Source organism: Schistocerca serialis, chromosome 8, assembly GCF_023864345.2.
Source record: "Schistocerca serialis cubense isolate TAMUIC-IGC-003099 chromosome 8, iqSchSeri2.2, whole genome shotgun sequence".
Lineage (NCBI taxonomy): Eukaryota > Metazoa > Arthropoda > Insecta > Orthoptera > Acrididae > Schistocerca > Schistocerca serialis.
This window is the reverse complement of record NC_064645.1, coordinates 599,009,320-599,023,752: the sequence shown is the minus strand read 5'-3', so window position 1 is coordinate 599,023,752 and position 14,433 is coordinate 599,009,320. Positions and strand designations below refer to the sequence as shown.

The window sequence follows — 14,433 nt, the reverse complement described above, 5'->3', positions numbered from 1 at the left end:
CTGCTATTGAGGGGTGGAAGAGGCATTCTTCCAGCTGTCAGTACGGCATTCGGCTCACCCACCTGGACACTGGCATGGGCTACAGAATGCAGCAAGACAGATGGTGTGAAAAATCTTTTTTGTTCCAACAAGCTTAGAGCAGCTACAATGTGTAACACCATCATGTGACAGCCTGGCATCAATCCACAATATCCGTATCCCACGAGTGCGTCAGGCATCATCTCACGGACCGCGACACGAAGTGTTGTAATGTAGATGTCAGTTGCTGCTATGCTCAGCATGGCCTGAGCAGACTTTCATGGCAAACATTTCTTATGGTGCTGTGTCAGTTGCTGGCACTCTGGTCTGGTGTTATGCTGCTAGCGAGGTGGCTGGGTGCACCTGGGTGTGGCGAATGACAGAAACATAATCTGGAGCAGGAATCTCAGTCTGGAGACAGCCTTGTGGTGACTGGCAGATGCCTCAGTTGCTCAGTGGGTAATGGGGCCTCAGTTCAACTCTCAGCCCATCTAGTGGTGGCTGGACCCCTAGCAGGTGATCCTGTAAGGATAATGGTAGAGTAGTAGCCACCTCACAGTGGAGGCCGATCCTGGGATGGTCACCGACTCGGTGATTCGATCTGATGATCTATCTGCTCAGGCAGCCAGTATTTATATGTGCCAAAGTGGGTTTGTTGTTGAATTACTGCCACAAATGAGATGTGTGCTGCATGCCGAAGTGTTCCTGTTTTGGTAACTAGCCAGGTACTGGCTTGCAGGCAGCCAATGGCACCCAGTGGGTCTGTGACATAATTTCATGCCAGCATATTGTTGCAAGTGACCTTTTCACAGTATCAAGCTCTCTTGTGTAGATTTACACTGTTACACTCTTTCCCTTTTCAAAAAATTCAACCCTCTGAATTCTCTCTGTTGCTGTAACTGGAACTAGTTAATTCTTCAGTTCATTGCAAACACATTCAGTTAGTCTTGGGCTCACAACATCCTCAGAATTCATTTTGATACTCGTCAGTGGCTAAAAACAGATACTCAGATACATTTAAAATCTTTCCACAGCTTATAAGGTTCCACTCCCTGGCTAGCCTTGAAAACTAGCGCTAGTTCTGTGAACAAATGTCAGGATAGTTGAGATGTATTATCACATTTTGGCTTTTGTCCAGTACATACATGCTTAAGTCTACTTCATGAAATTCACTTGCTGCTTCCTGCAGCACAGGTTACACTGCATTACAAACAGTTTCATTGATTCAGGCCTTGGGCCCTTCCCATGGACCATAACCAAATCTGTTCCTGACATAATTAAATAGGACAGTGATAAGAGGAAAAACTCAGTAACAATAGCCACAAGAACCCCACGAGTGGCTTACAATACACGTGCTGAGACTTACTCTTGACTGCGTTGCTGATGACGGTAGCACCTCTCTCAGTCACACCTGTGACTCCAAAAATAGAGTTACCGCTGTGGAGGGGTGGAAGAGCCATTCTTTGTGTTGTCAGAATGGCGTTCAGCTCTCCCACCTGGATGTTGTGGGTTTGATGGGTTGGCGATGGCTACTGGAGTCTGAGGAGTAAGGCATCTGCAGCTAGACAGATGGTGTTCATAAAAACACTATTGTTCCAACAAGCTTAGAGTGGCCACAGTTGCCCACTCTCATCACATGGTACAGTGTGGTGCCAATCCGCAGTCGCTTTGTCCTACGGGCGTGGTTAGGGACCATCTCACAGATCTCAGCAGTGAAATTTAGCCATGTAGACATCAGTAGCTACTAAGCTCAGCATGGTCTAAGCATGTAGTGGCCCTGCATGGTAAGCATTCCTAGTGGCACTGAGTCAGGTGCTGTGATGGCAATCTGGGTTGTATGCTGCTAGCAAGGAGGCCAGGACCTGCCCAGTCATAGTGACAGAGATGTAGGCATCCGAGGCGAGAACCACGGTCCGGCAGCTGGCTGGTGGTGACTGGCACTGGCAGATGCCCCAGTGGCTAGGAGGCCCTCAGTTTGACTCTTGGTCTGCCCAGCAAGGGCTGGACTCCAGGAAGTGTGCTTCTCAGTATAGTTTTGTACACATTATAATCTACTATACTTGCATAATATGCTTTGTAGATGGCCGTGCAGTAATATGTTATTGAAATGTTTATAAAGACGGTTCTCATACACAATATTTACAGTCTATTAGCAAATCCAGCAATGCTAAACATGCATGGGGATTGGACACACATCCTAATCTCCTCCTCCCCCTCTCTCTGTCCACTTCCTCCTCCCCACATCTCTATCCATCTCCTCCTTTTCCCTCTCTATGTCCATTTCCTCCTTGCCCCTCTCTGTCCCCCTCCTCTTTCCCCCTCTCTCTGACCTTTAACCTTGTTTATTGGTATTGTAAATGAAACTTGAAGTTGCGTAAAATGAAAGGGGAAATCAGTTGGGATAACTGGTACACAGGGTATGAGGGTGTGAGAGACCTCTCCAGCAGCTGGATCTGTGAGGACAGCAACTTCAATGACAGTAGTTCACATAGCTTTAATCTGTGGAAAGGTAGATTACAAACTTCCAGACAATTTAGATTCCGTTGCAGTAATCTAATCATAAGCCTTAACCCAGAAACACAACTTTCATGTATTCTGTCCAAACTGACTGTGAGGGAGAAAACAGAAGAGCACATTGTTAGGTGTACAATTTTAGTTTAGAATTATATGCAAGGCGGAAGAATATCACTAGGAGAAACAGTTTATCTAATGGTTTAAATGCTGATATTGTAATTAAAACGCTGCAAGAGAGAAAACAAAACTGCACATTCTCACAGTACAGCACAGTATTTCTTTTCTCTTATTGGTTTTAACAGAACACTTGTACATTGTTTTTTAAAAAGATATATAGTTTTGTCCATCTGAAAGTTTGCTGGAGCATGGTGTACAAATTTGAAGGTAATTGGTCAAGAACTTTTTGAGTTTGGTAACAATGCTAGACAAGGAACAAAAGGAAGACTGGGTTTAACGTCCTGTTGACATCGAGGTCATTAGAGACAGAGTGTGAGCTCAGATTGTGTCGAGGATGGGGAAGGATATCGAACGTGCCACTTCAAAGGAATCATCTGGGTATTTGCCTGGAGCGATTTAGGGAAATCACAAAAAATTTAAATCTGGATGGCCAGATGCGGGTTTGGACCCCCTGAATGCGGATCCAGTGTGTTGACCACTGTGTCACCTCACTCAGTACAATGTTAGACAACAGCATGTCTTTATATGGTAGTATACATTGAGAAAGTACATCCCAAAAAGGCCTATGACAAACAAAACAACAGGTGCGACAGAGTACATGTGTTCTGTTGTAGCACTAACAGCCGAATTGGGAGTGTTATGACAGCTGAAAGAGCATTTTTTGACAGTTGTGAAGGATCTGTGCTAGGCCACATGAGCTTTGTGGTGTGGTCAGCATGGGGTGGCACCTTTCATACATGATGACTGGCAGAGATCAAAGTATGAGAAATACTGACTGTGCGTATGCTAGCCGGAAACGGTGGCTGTGTGGTGGGAAAAACCTGACTGACTGAGTTGACCAGGGAGGATAGCCACCATGGCTGAATCAACTGAATAAAGACAATATGAAATGAGGGAAACTGTAAATATAAACTGAATAAACCAGTGACAGAGAAACCAGTCACATACTTTTAAAGACAAAAATTGGATGAATGCATGAACAAAGATGCACCCTTGTTATGAAATTTAGTTAACAACTTACCAAATGTTAAATATTTTGGATATCAAATTTTCTACAATTATTAATAACTCACTAATGCCTTTAGTGATTCAGACAGTAATAGTGTCAATGGATAGGGTTCAGTAAGCACTACGTAACTGTTCTAATAGATTTTCTGTGAATATTTTGTATTTCAATTTATAGGCCAGAATGTATAATCCACGCATGTAAAAGTGAATTTTCTAGTAAATAAAACAATGAACAGTGAAGGTAGAAGCAGCATTAGTAAACAGAGATAATTAGAGATGTATAACTGTAATTAGTTTAACTGTTTAACATTTATTAGTGATATAATCATGCAAAACAGTGTCCATGTGAACAAAAACACTCTTTGTGAGAAAACCGTTACAACTATGAGCAGCAGAAAAGCTGATGAAATTTGCATCCAGATTTATATGTGATATGTATATACAGCCTTAAATTTATAGTTTATAAATGTTCCCGAAAGTCAGTAGTGCACGTGCTTGACTCACGTCAGTGCAATGGTATAAATAATGGTGGCGATTTTTACACGGGGCAGGGACACACACACACACACACACACACACACACACACACACACACTTGGATTTAGGCAGGCAGTTAGAGTGGAGTTTGCATACAGATAGGATGTAAAGTCTACATGAACTAAATTGACACTCGACGTGTTGCCTGATTGGAGCAACAGAAAAGGCTTGTCCCACTTAAGGTCGCTCGCATCAGATACCAAAATGTCAATTTAAGTTTGCACAGTCAGTAAATGCAGCTGGAAGTCTCCTCATGTGTGTAACTGAAATATTTTCTGAGTGTTTGATCACGGACTTGTAAAGGTTTCAAGTGTGAAAATCGTGAGGATCTCTGAAATATTTTTATCTTGTGTGGACTTAGAAAAATTTGTGTCATGTGAATCTGTTGGTCAGAACTTGTAAATATTTTATGAGTGTCAGTCACAAAGACTTAAACTTTTATTTAAGTACAATCCAGGTTTAAGCCTTTTATGCCACTTTCAAGTATTTGATTTTATGTCTTTTACATATATTGCAGGACAGTTAAGTTGTCAAGTTCAAAGTTGGCCGTAAATTAAGAAAAATATTGTTTCTCCATGACATGCCAGAAGTAAAATCACAATCTTGTAACAAATCAATAATAATCATGGGAGCACGTCGTATTAAAGAAAAACAGGCTTATGTTTATAAATAGCAGATGAGCACATGTCTGTAAAACAGTGATAGTGAAATGAAAGAGTACGAGTAATAGAACTTTTTCAGCATGATGACTCTAAATAGTTTTGGGTTAGGTGACCTAGTCTAAACATCTATGAACTGTATATAATAGAGGGAAACATTCCACGAGGGAAAAATATATCTAAAAACAAAGAAGATGTGACTTACCAAACGAAAGCGTTGGCAGGTTGATAGACACACAAACATACACACAAAATTCTAGCTTTCTCAACCAACGGCTGCTTCATCAGGAAAGAGGGAAGGAGAGGGAAAGACGAAAGGATGTGGGTTTTAAGGGAGAGGTTAAGGAGTCATTCCAGTCCCGGGAGCAGAAAGACTTACCTTAGGGGGAAAAAAGGACAGGTATACACTCGCATACACACACATATCCATCCACACATACACAGACACAAGCTTGTGTCTGTGTATGTGCGGATGGATATGTGTGTGTATGCGAGTGTATACCTGTCCTTTTTTCATCCTTTCGTCTTTCCCTATCCTTTTCTCTTTCCTGATGAAGCAGCCGTTGGTTGCGAAAGCTAGAATTTTGTGTGTATGTTCGTGTTTGTTTGTGTGTCTATCAACCTGCCAACGCTTTTGTTTGGTAAGTCACATCTTCTTTGTTTTTACATCTATGAACTGTTCTGCAGTTATTTCCAGTGGTGATTTGCAATTAAAAATATTGGTCATTCGTGATTACAGAATCTTCAACTTAGCAGTGTGCTGATCTACTTCAAATATTTTTTGTGGATTTTCTAAAGGTTAACAGAATACACAATGCTGGTCAATTTCGGTTCTCAAACTGACTGTGTTATTTTAATAATAAACTGTTGTGAACATTGTGAATGGATATTTCTTTTAAATTTTGTGCAATAAATTCAGTCTGTGAAAAGTTAATATTATTTTATTGCAAATTACTGCCTGCATATTTATTAAACTTGAGATTAGTTTCATTTGAGTTAATGCATAGGATGCATTGGTTGGTCCCTGGACGATCTGCCACGCATTAGGATGTTATAGAAACAGTCTTTTTCTTGCATTATTCAGTTTTTTATTCACGAAGGTGCACATGGGGGCTCATGAGTCGATCTCTGTATGAGACAACTGTGGCTAACTACACCACTAATCATTTATTTTTCTGACAGTAAGCAGCAAGAAGAGAAGTGTGAACATTTCATTGAGATTTTTTAAACAAACATTTTCCATTTATTTACACTTTTATGTCGAAAGATTCAGTACCGGAGTCATAATCTTACCTGTCTATTGATGTACACTATCATCATCTCCTTATAATTAGTTATAACACATATAGTTACTCTCTTCTACAAATCGTATTGAATGTCACAACAGTTTTCAACAGATGCTACATGATTACATTGGTGGCTGATGGTTATAAAGACCTCATTGTGCCATGTATGCATGCTGTGCTGCAGTGACCCACCTGTCTCTCATCTGAGATTAGTTGGACGTTACATTTCAATAATGCTCCAGCTAGAGTTATATATTGAGCTATACACGGTAATAATGACTCAGTAAAGTTACATATCTGATCAAACATTGTATACAAACATAGTTATATCAAAAGCCATGCAGAAGAGAAGCAGCATGGCATACATCAAACTGCACAGAAGTTTTCAGGTTCTTGTGAATAAAGTGAACAAGCAACATTATTGTTTCTAAAATTGTGCTGACATGAATTGATTAGGTTCATGAACAGTCATTAAATACAATCACAAAAGTGTTGTAGCAGTCAAAATATACATCTGCCGACTAGCATTATTAAGATTGTCAGAATTGAGATGACTTTTTCATTCTTGATACTACTGCATGATGCAGTAGTACTAGTGTTTATTTATGATAAACATACATTAGAATGGAGAGCAACTCTTGCATATTCAATGTCAATCTGACAAATATTACCCACAATGTGTTACCAAAATAGCAAATTTAATAATTACTGGTTTACATTAAGTTCTACACTTTGAACCTGGTAAATGTTAAAATGACAATTTTGCTGTGACTATACTGTGTTTGTTCAAAATTAAAATTTGTTAGTACATCACAACTGGACATTTTCAAATGATATCAAGGAACTACCAAATAAATCAGCTCTCAAAATCTCAGGAAACAGGACACACGCTTTTGACATAAGCTTGAAGCTCAGGCCATATTCCAAAGACTGTAATTCTTGGGCACAGCAAACCACTTACGCTTATTATTTACACACTTTTTCTTTCACTCCAGGCTTTAGCCCTATTAAGGTATTAAGTGTACACACTATGATATTAATTTGTGCATCTAATGATTACGAAGATTTATGAAAACAAAATGATGCACATGATACTAGGGCTCTCTGAATGAAAATAATGAATTTTTCAAAATATATTGTAATTACTTCAAAAGAAATTCACTGAATGCAAGTAACCTGGCTTCCGCAGTGTTTGATACAGATGTCGCCAGTAGGTAGTACATCTATACCTAGCATAGCTGAAGTTAGGTTATTTGCCTTCAGTGCATTTATTTTGAAATAATTTTGGATGGTTTCTATTGTCAACAATGTCTGTTTATCTGTACATGCAAATATATATTGTAATCTTCTTCTGTACATAAAAGGCAATGTCTTGACTGACTGACTGGTTCATCATCACCCAGCTCAAACTGCTAAGGATAGATTCTTGAAATTTGGAGAGGGTGTGGATCTTATGCTGCAGGTGTCATTTAAGAAGGGATTTTTTGAAATTGAAGGGGATTAAATAGGGGATGAAGGTTTCTTTAAAAAATATCAATATTAAAGTAATTTTGAAGCTACACCTATGAAAATTGGTGTTTGGTTTCTCGGTCAGAAATAAAGAAATATGTTTTTCAGCATTTTTGGAAATTTAGCCCTGTGGGAGAGGAAGGGGGGGGGGGAATAGTTATGGAAAGTTTGTTTTGAAAACATGTTATTATTAAAGAATTACTAATGTGTTTTTGGAAACTGAACCCATAAGGGGTGACATAAGGGATGAGATTTTTTATAAAAAGATACTATTGTGAAAGCATTTTTAAAGCTGAAGCTATGAAAATATAAATTTGGCTTCTCAGTTAGAAATAAGAAAATAAGTGTTTTTGGAAATTCAACACCTATGGGGGTGAAATAGGGAATGAAAGTTTTATGGAAATATTGTACAAGCATTTTTGAAGCTAAATCAATGAAAATGTGTGTTTGGATTCTCTGTTAGAAATAAAACATGTGCATGTCACTATTTTTGAGAATTCAATCCCTAAGGGGGTGAAATAGAGGGTGAAATGATTCATGAAAATATTTCACTGCGAAAGCATTTTTTAAGCTAAATTTTTGAAAATTGTTGTTTGACATCTCGGTTAGACATAAAAAAACATGTTTCACTGTTTTCAGAAATTCAGCCCCTAAGGGGGTGAAATAGGGTCAGACTCATCATCGACCAGCCCAACCAAGGATAGAAACTTGAAGTTTGGAGAGGGTGTGGATCTCACACTGTGGGCATCATTTAAGAATAAATTGTCTGAAATCCCACTCCTAAGGGGGTGAAATAGGGGATGATAGGCATTTTGAAAGTATGTAGCTATTAAGGAAATTTTGAAGCTAGTGAACTATGAAAACTGGTATTTGGTTTCTCAGTCAGAAAATAAAAAGTTATTGTTTCAGCCTTTTTGGTAATTTAACCACTAAGAGGGTAAAATAATGGGTGAAAGTTTTTTGAAAATAAATAATTATTGAAGAATTACTAAAGGATTTTTAAGGCAATCTCTATGACAACAAGTATTTGACTTCTTGGTTAGAAATAAATAATAATAATAATAATAATAATAACAACAAAAATACATGTTTCAGTGTTTCTGGAAATTTAGCCTCTAAGGGGGTGCAATAGGGGATGAAAGTTTTCTTAAGAAAATATTTCATTACAGTAAAAAAAATTTTACAGCTCTGTTTATGAAAACTGGTATTTCAATTCTTGGTAAGGTATAAAGAAATATTTGTTAGGGAATGAAAGTGGCTATGGAAATTTTTCCACAAGAAGACAAAAGGCATGATTAACAAAAATTTTGGATTCCTGCTACCAGAATCGCTTTTTGGTCAGAAGTACATTCACAAAAGGCCATGCTTATAGGGCCTTAATTAGTGTGAAAAGCTTAGAATGTGTTGCAATTTGTGAACAAATTAAAAATTTGATTAAATAAAAACAAAAAAAGAATCTCTCCAGGCCATACAGTATATGTGAACAAAGCAGTGGGTGCTAAGCTAGTTTTATAGACAAAAAAAAAAATCTTCTCACCAAGCAACGGCAGGAGAAAACACATATAAAAGTTAAGGAAATGGGCAAGCGTTCAGAGCCAATGGCTCTGTCTTCTGGTGGAAGGGTTGAAGGGGAAGGAAGGGGGATGAAGGCCAAGAACTGGCTAGATTTAGGAAATGGGTAGAATTCAGAAAAGTTGTCAAGAACATTCAGTCAGGGTAGACTTACAAGACAGGATGAGAAAGAAAGAGTGATTGTTGGGGACAGCATTGGAGGAGATTTGAAAACCTGAGAGCTTAAAGGTGGAAGATAGCATAATAAGCAAAACAGAAATTGATGCAGAAAGCTAAGTGCATTATATGTGGTAGACCTGAGGTGGGCAGATGTGTGTGTGTGTGTGTGGGGGGGATAGACAAGTTAGAAAATTAAAGATATAGAATAACTAAAATGGAGCAAAGAAAGGAAGAGTTACAGAAAGAAAAGGTTGAGGCTGAAGAAATTAATATAAATTAAGGCCATGCGTGTGGCGAGAACCATGGGCATATTGTTTAACACCAGTTCCCACTCACATAGCTCTGAAAAACTGGTGTCTTGGGGAATAATCAGGATGGCACGTGTGGTGAAACAGGCATAGAGGTCATGTTGTAGAACATTCTGTGCAACTGGATATTGTGTGTTGCCAGTCTGCACCCTCTACTACACTCATCCAACCTAACTGATAACTTGGTGGTAGTCATACCAATGTAGAAGCTCAAACAGTGATTAAATAACAGTGGCACACGGCATGTATCTTTTTACAGGTGGTCTTCCCCAAGATGGTGTGTGTTTTGCCAGTTACAGGGCTGGTAGAAGTGGTGGTAGGAGGGTGCATAGCACAAGTCTTACCGCATGTACAGTCATAGGTGTAGGAGCCATATGGTAGACAAATGGGTGCAGAAGGAGCATAGTGTCTGACCAGGATATTGTGGAGATTGGGGGAGGGAGGTGACAAAAAGCTATTCTAAGTGTGGTGGGCAAAATGTCAGACAGAATGAACCTCATTTCAGGGCATGATTTTAGAAAGTCATAACCTTGTACTTCACCATTTTCACCTTGACCTCCCTTCACTGGATGTAATTACCCCACCATCCTAGTTCAAAAGATTGGAAAAAATTCCCATTACTTTTTGATCACACCTTGTATAATCGTGATGATGCCAGAATGATTCACTAACGCTGTCTAGGAATACATGCACCATAATAACTGTTCACTGCTCTATGACGTACATAAACATGGTTAAAGGTTCAGTGCATAATATGATGACAATGGCAGGGGAGCAAAACTGACATAGTTGTTGACAATTCTGATAGTATTCCTGCGTGGTACACTTCGCATACGTTCTCACCATTACTGCTAATGTAGTCCATGCTCCCATGAATTCACAGCCTGACACTCTGCTCCTAGCTCATGTCCAGCTGTTTATAGTCTCACCCTTTGGGGGTAATGCATCACTTCAAGGTTTTTTGTCATTTGCAAGAGTATGCCACATTAATTAATGATGCAAAAGAGAGAAATTACAAAGGTCACCAGTTCAGATTTCTAGAACCATTTACTTTATGTATGCAATGTTTTGTACCCTTATGTTTTACAGAATCACAGGGCACTACTTTTTGATATTGTAGTGATACCACAACTTCATGTTAACAAAAATTCCCTGGCTTCCAAGATAGCTTCCATTTATAATTTATTTAACAGAACTTGAAACTTTGAAACTTTGGATGTTTCCTTCAAAAATCAAAATATGGGAAATCTATCAGAACAAAATTTTGAAGTTTTATAAGGTTTAAAAATTGTTGGTGTCTTGAAATCACATATTAATTAATTAATAACTTTGGAATTACAAAAATTTAAGCAAAATGCATCATTTTCTCAGAATCAGAATAGCTGGTCTACAAAGCTAGATGGGTTGTTGGTTCTTGGGTATGAATTTTAGCTTGGTTCTTGGTTATGAATTTTGGCACATGTATTTTTCCTTCGTAATGAAAATATGTCTTCAAATCCTGATATCTTTCAAATTAATTAACTTTATGTGAAAACAATTACACCACAATGTTCCTGGTTGGAGACAGTATATTTGTAATAATAAGAGTATGAAATCCTTTACCAAATATAAATGTTTATAAATTCTTGTACACTTATGGTGCAGCCATGATTCTAAATTTGTGCTAATGAAGTAATGACAGGTGTCTGTAGCATGTTAAATGGTTGGATTAAACATGCTTCATTTCAAGCTTGCATGCTCCCTATTACACACAGCTCCTGGGACTGACAGCTTGTCTGTGAAGAAGCTTCCTCACTCTGATCTCTGATTCCCACATAGTCCTCTGAATATGGCAAATGGAAGTTTGTATATAATATTTAGCCACATGCTTCTCAAATTTTGGATGCAAGCGGTGAGGTATGCTACCCTAATCCAGGTCTCATACCATGGGTTACAAAATTGAAAACAACAGATAAAAGCTGTATCATTACCAAAAAAGACATAACCATTCCAGCATTTGCCTTAAGTGGTGGAGGGAAACCAGTATAAACCAACATGGCATGCTGAGGATTTGAACCTTTGCTCAGTGTATAGGAACAATAAATATTTGATGAAACAATCCAAAGTCAGATTATGTATGCAAATATCTGAAAATCTTAAACAGATATGTTAAAAAATTACTAAAAAATTAAGTTACTATGTGTTCTTCACAGTTTGTGTAATTGAATAATTCAGACCTTTTAATTATTTAAGCTCCTTCCATTTCCAATAGAGAAAATATAAATCAGAAAGACAGACAGAATTAAATGATTGGAAGGAGTATACACTAGTATGCCCATATTTTTGTAGCTGCTTGGAGTGATTTTTATGTGTTATTAGATAAGTAGGACAAAAATACTGTAACAAGTGAGTGTTAGAATACATTCTTTTACAAACTTTAAATCTTAAATAAAACAATAGTTTAGAGTAAGCAGTCTATGAAAAGAAAGACCTCCAGAAGGAAAATGTGTGATGACACTTCATGTTAGCATCTTGGACCCTTTGAATTTTCTGTTGCTCATGTGAAGGTTTGCAATTTGTATATGCTATTTGTATATAATTTTTCCTGCATGTTGAGCAATGTGCCTACATGTAAATATATTTTCCTATGTAAAAATTTTAGCAAATCCTCTGTTATTTCATAAAGGAACCAGTCTTGGTGGCAAAATATTGATTATTTAGTAATGTGTTTCACCCTTCTGGGGCTTATTTGCAGAATACTACATAATGTGATCCATCAAAAGGGTGAAACACATTATTAAATAATCATTATTTTGCAACCAAAACTGTTTTCTTCTTGAAATAAATTACAATGGTCACTGTACCAGGCAGCCAATGAAGTGGAAAAGGTTTTATAATTCTCTGCTAAGATTCTTTGTCGCATGCATTCTATATAAATAAATATTTCAAAAGCATGGCAAAGGGTCAGCGACTTGGTTCCAAATTATGTGTCTCACACTGTGGCTTTTATTGTGTAATGTTTGGCAACTTCTTTTTGATTTCAAATTGCTTATGACTAAATTTCTGGAGATTATGTAGCCCTTCTGCTGTAAGTGGCATTCACAGTTCTGCACCTGAGAGGTACATCTAATTTCCGTAAGACAATATCTGTAATAGCTCCACCCTGATTCATTTTCTGGAAGAAGGGAGGTAGTCCTGTTCCTGCCCATGCCTAATTTGGACATGCACCCATTCAAAACTACCTTTTTGGCCAAGGGCTGTTGCAGGAAATCTACAAATGAAGAACTGCGTGGGCACTACAAATATAGTCTAAAGCAAAATTGCAGAAATTATACTTAATCTAATTTACCATTTAAGTACAACAGTGTATATTAACTGAACCTTTGGTTACACAAAAAGCCATTGTTATTGGTCTGTAATCAGTGTTTGACACATCTTTGTATAAATACGATCGAAACCAGTAGTTGTACAGAAAAACATGTCAATTTACAGACAAAACAGTGGTGATGGAGGCAGTATTGGAAAGCAGTCCTTGCTCCAACCAGCAAATTAAAAGCAGGTCTGATCTACCTGTGCCTTTTGCACCCTAGGATACAATAAATACCCCAATACCCCAGTATATCACTAATAATATAAAAACTGTCCAAAATTTCATGCAGGTGTGGATCCACGGCTTTACCATGATCCTATCTTGTCCGTTTCTATTTGGTCTTCATTGTAACACAGGTTCTTAATGTAGCAAATAAGCAGAGGAAAATGGCTGAACTGTCAAGGAATGTGGTTCTTACTTTCCAAGGAATGAGCAACTTGAGTACCAGTACTGATACATCGGCATAAAACGAAATGTTGTCTCTATATTGTATTACCTGCAATCTCTCTCTGTCTTTTGTTCTCTTTGTTGCCTTATAATCACTATGCATGCATGATACTGTGCTTTTTCTTGATTTCTACAATGTGCTCTGTCATGCTGGGCAATGAGAATGATGTTATAAGAAAGTGGAAACTGTTAAAATTTAAGGTGTAAGAAATTTTTTACATGGAAAGGAAGTGCTAATTCTAATACTTCTTCCCCAAACATTGATTTCTTTTCACTGTTGTCTTTGCCATGAACAGTAAATGAGTTAAAATATTTAGACAACTATAAATCTCTACTCTGCACCATGTGACTCTACTGTATATTTTTCTTTCAGGAACATATAAACTGAAGAAACGTGAACTGCAAGTAGAGGGATATAATCCAAGCACAGTTAAGGACAGAATGTACTTCCTGGATAAGGGTGCCTATGTGCCTTTAAATGAAGAGCTCTACAGTAGAATTGTTAATGGTGGGGTACGATTATGAAGTCTTATTGTACAAAGTCTATGTAACATTCAGTTTAAAATTGGTTCCTTTACAATTTGTTTCAAAGTTACAAAGCCCGCGGGATGTATTTTGTAAATACAGACATTAAAAACTTAAAATATATATATGTATATATATTCATTAAATTAATCCAAAGAAGAATGATTTATTTAATGTGCTCATTTCTCCTTTCATGTTGCTGTGGGTATAGTAGATAATTCCTCAGGATACAGCTAGATGACAAAATTAAGTTATTTTGATATTGAAAGACGTTGTTTCTCTAGCGATTTCCTTTAATTGGCTATTATAAGTAGAGTATTAATGGTATAAATGTGCCTATCTGCGACTCAGCATCTCCACTATAT

The 14,433-nt window shown here is 37.7% G+C and overlaps 1 protein-coding gene across 1 annotated transcript in view; it reads left to right on the top strand.

The window, feature by feature from the left end:
- LOC126416577 (long-chain fatty acid transport protein 1-like) overlaps positions 1-14,191 on the top strand; it is a 322,517-nt gene extending 308,326 nt beyond the window's left edge. Inside the window, exon 12 of the mRNA XM_050084327.1 lies at positions 13,917-14,191. Coding sequence (XP_049940284.1) covers positions 13,917-14,068 — 152 coding nt within the window. The 3' untranslated portion in view covers positions 14,069-14,191. The remainder of the gene's footprint in view (positions 1-13,916) is intronic.
- Positions 14,192-14,433: the final 242 nt, after the last annotated feature.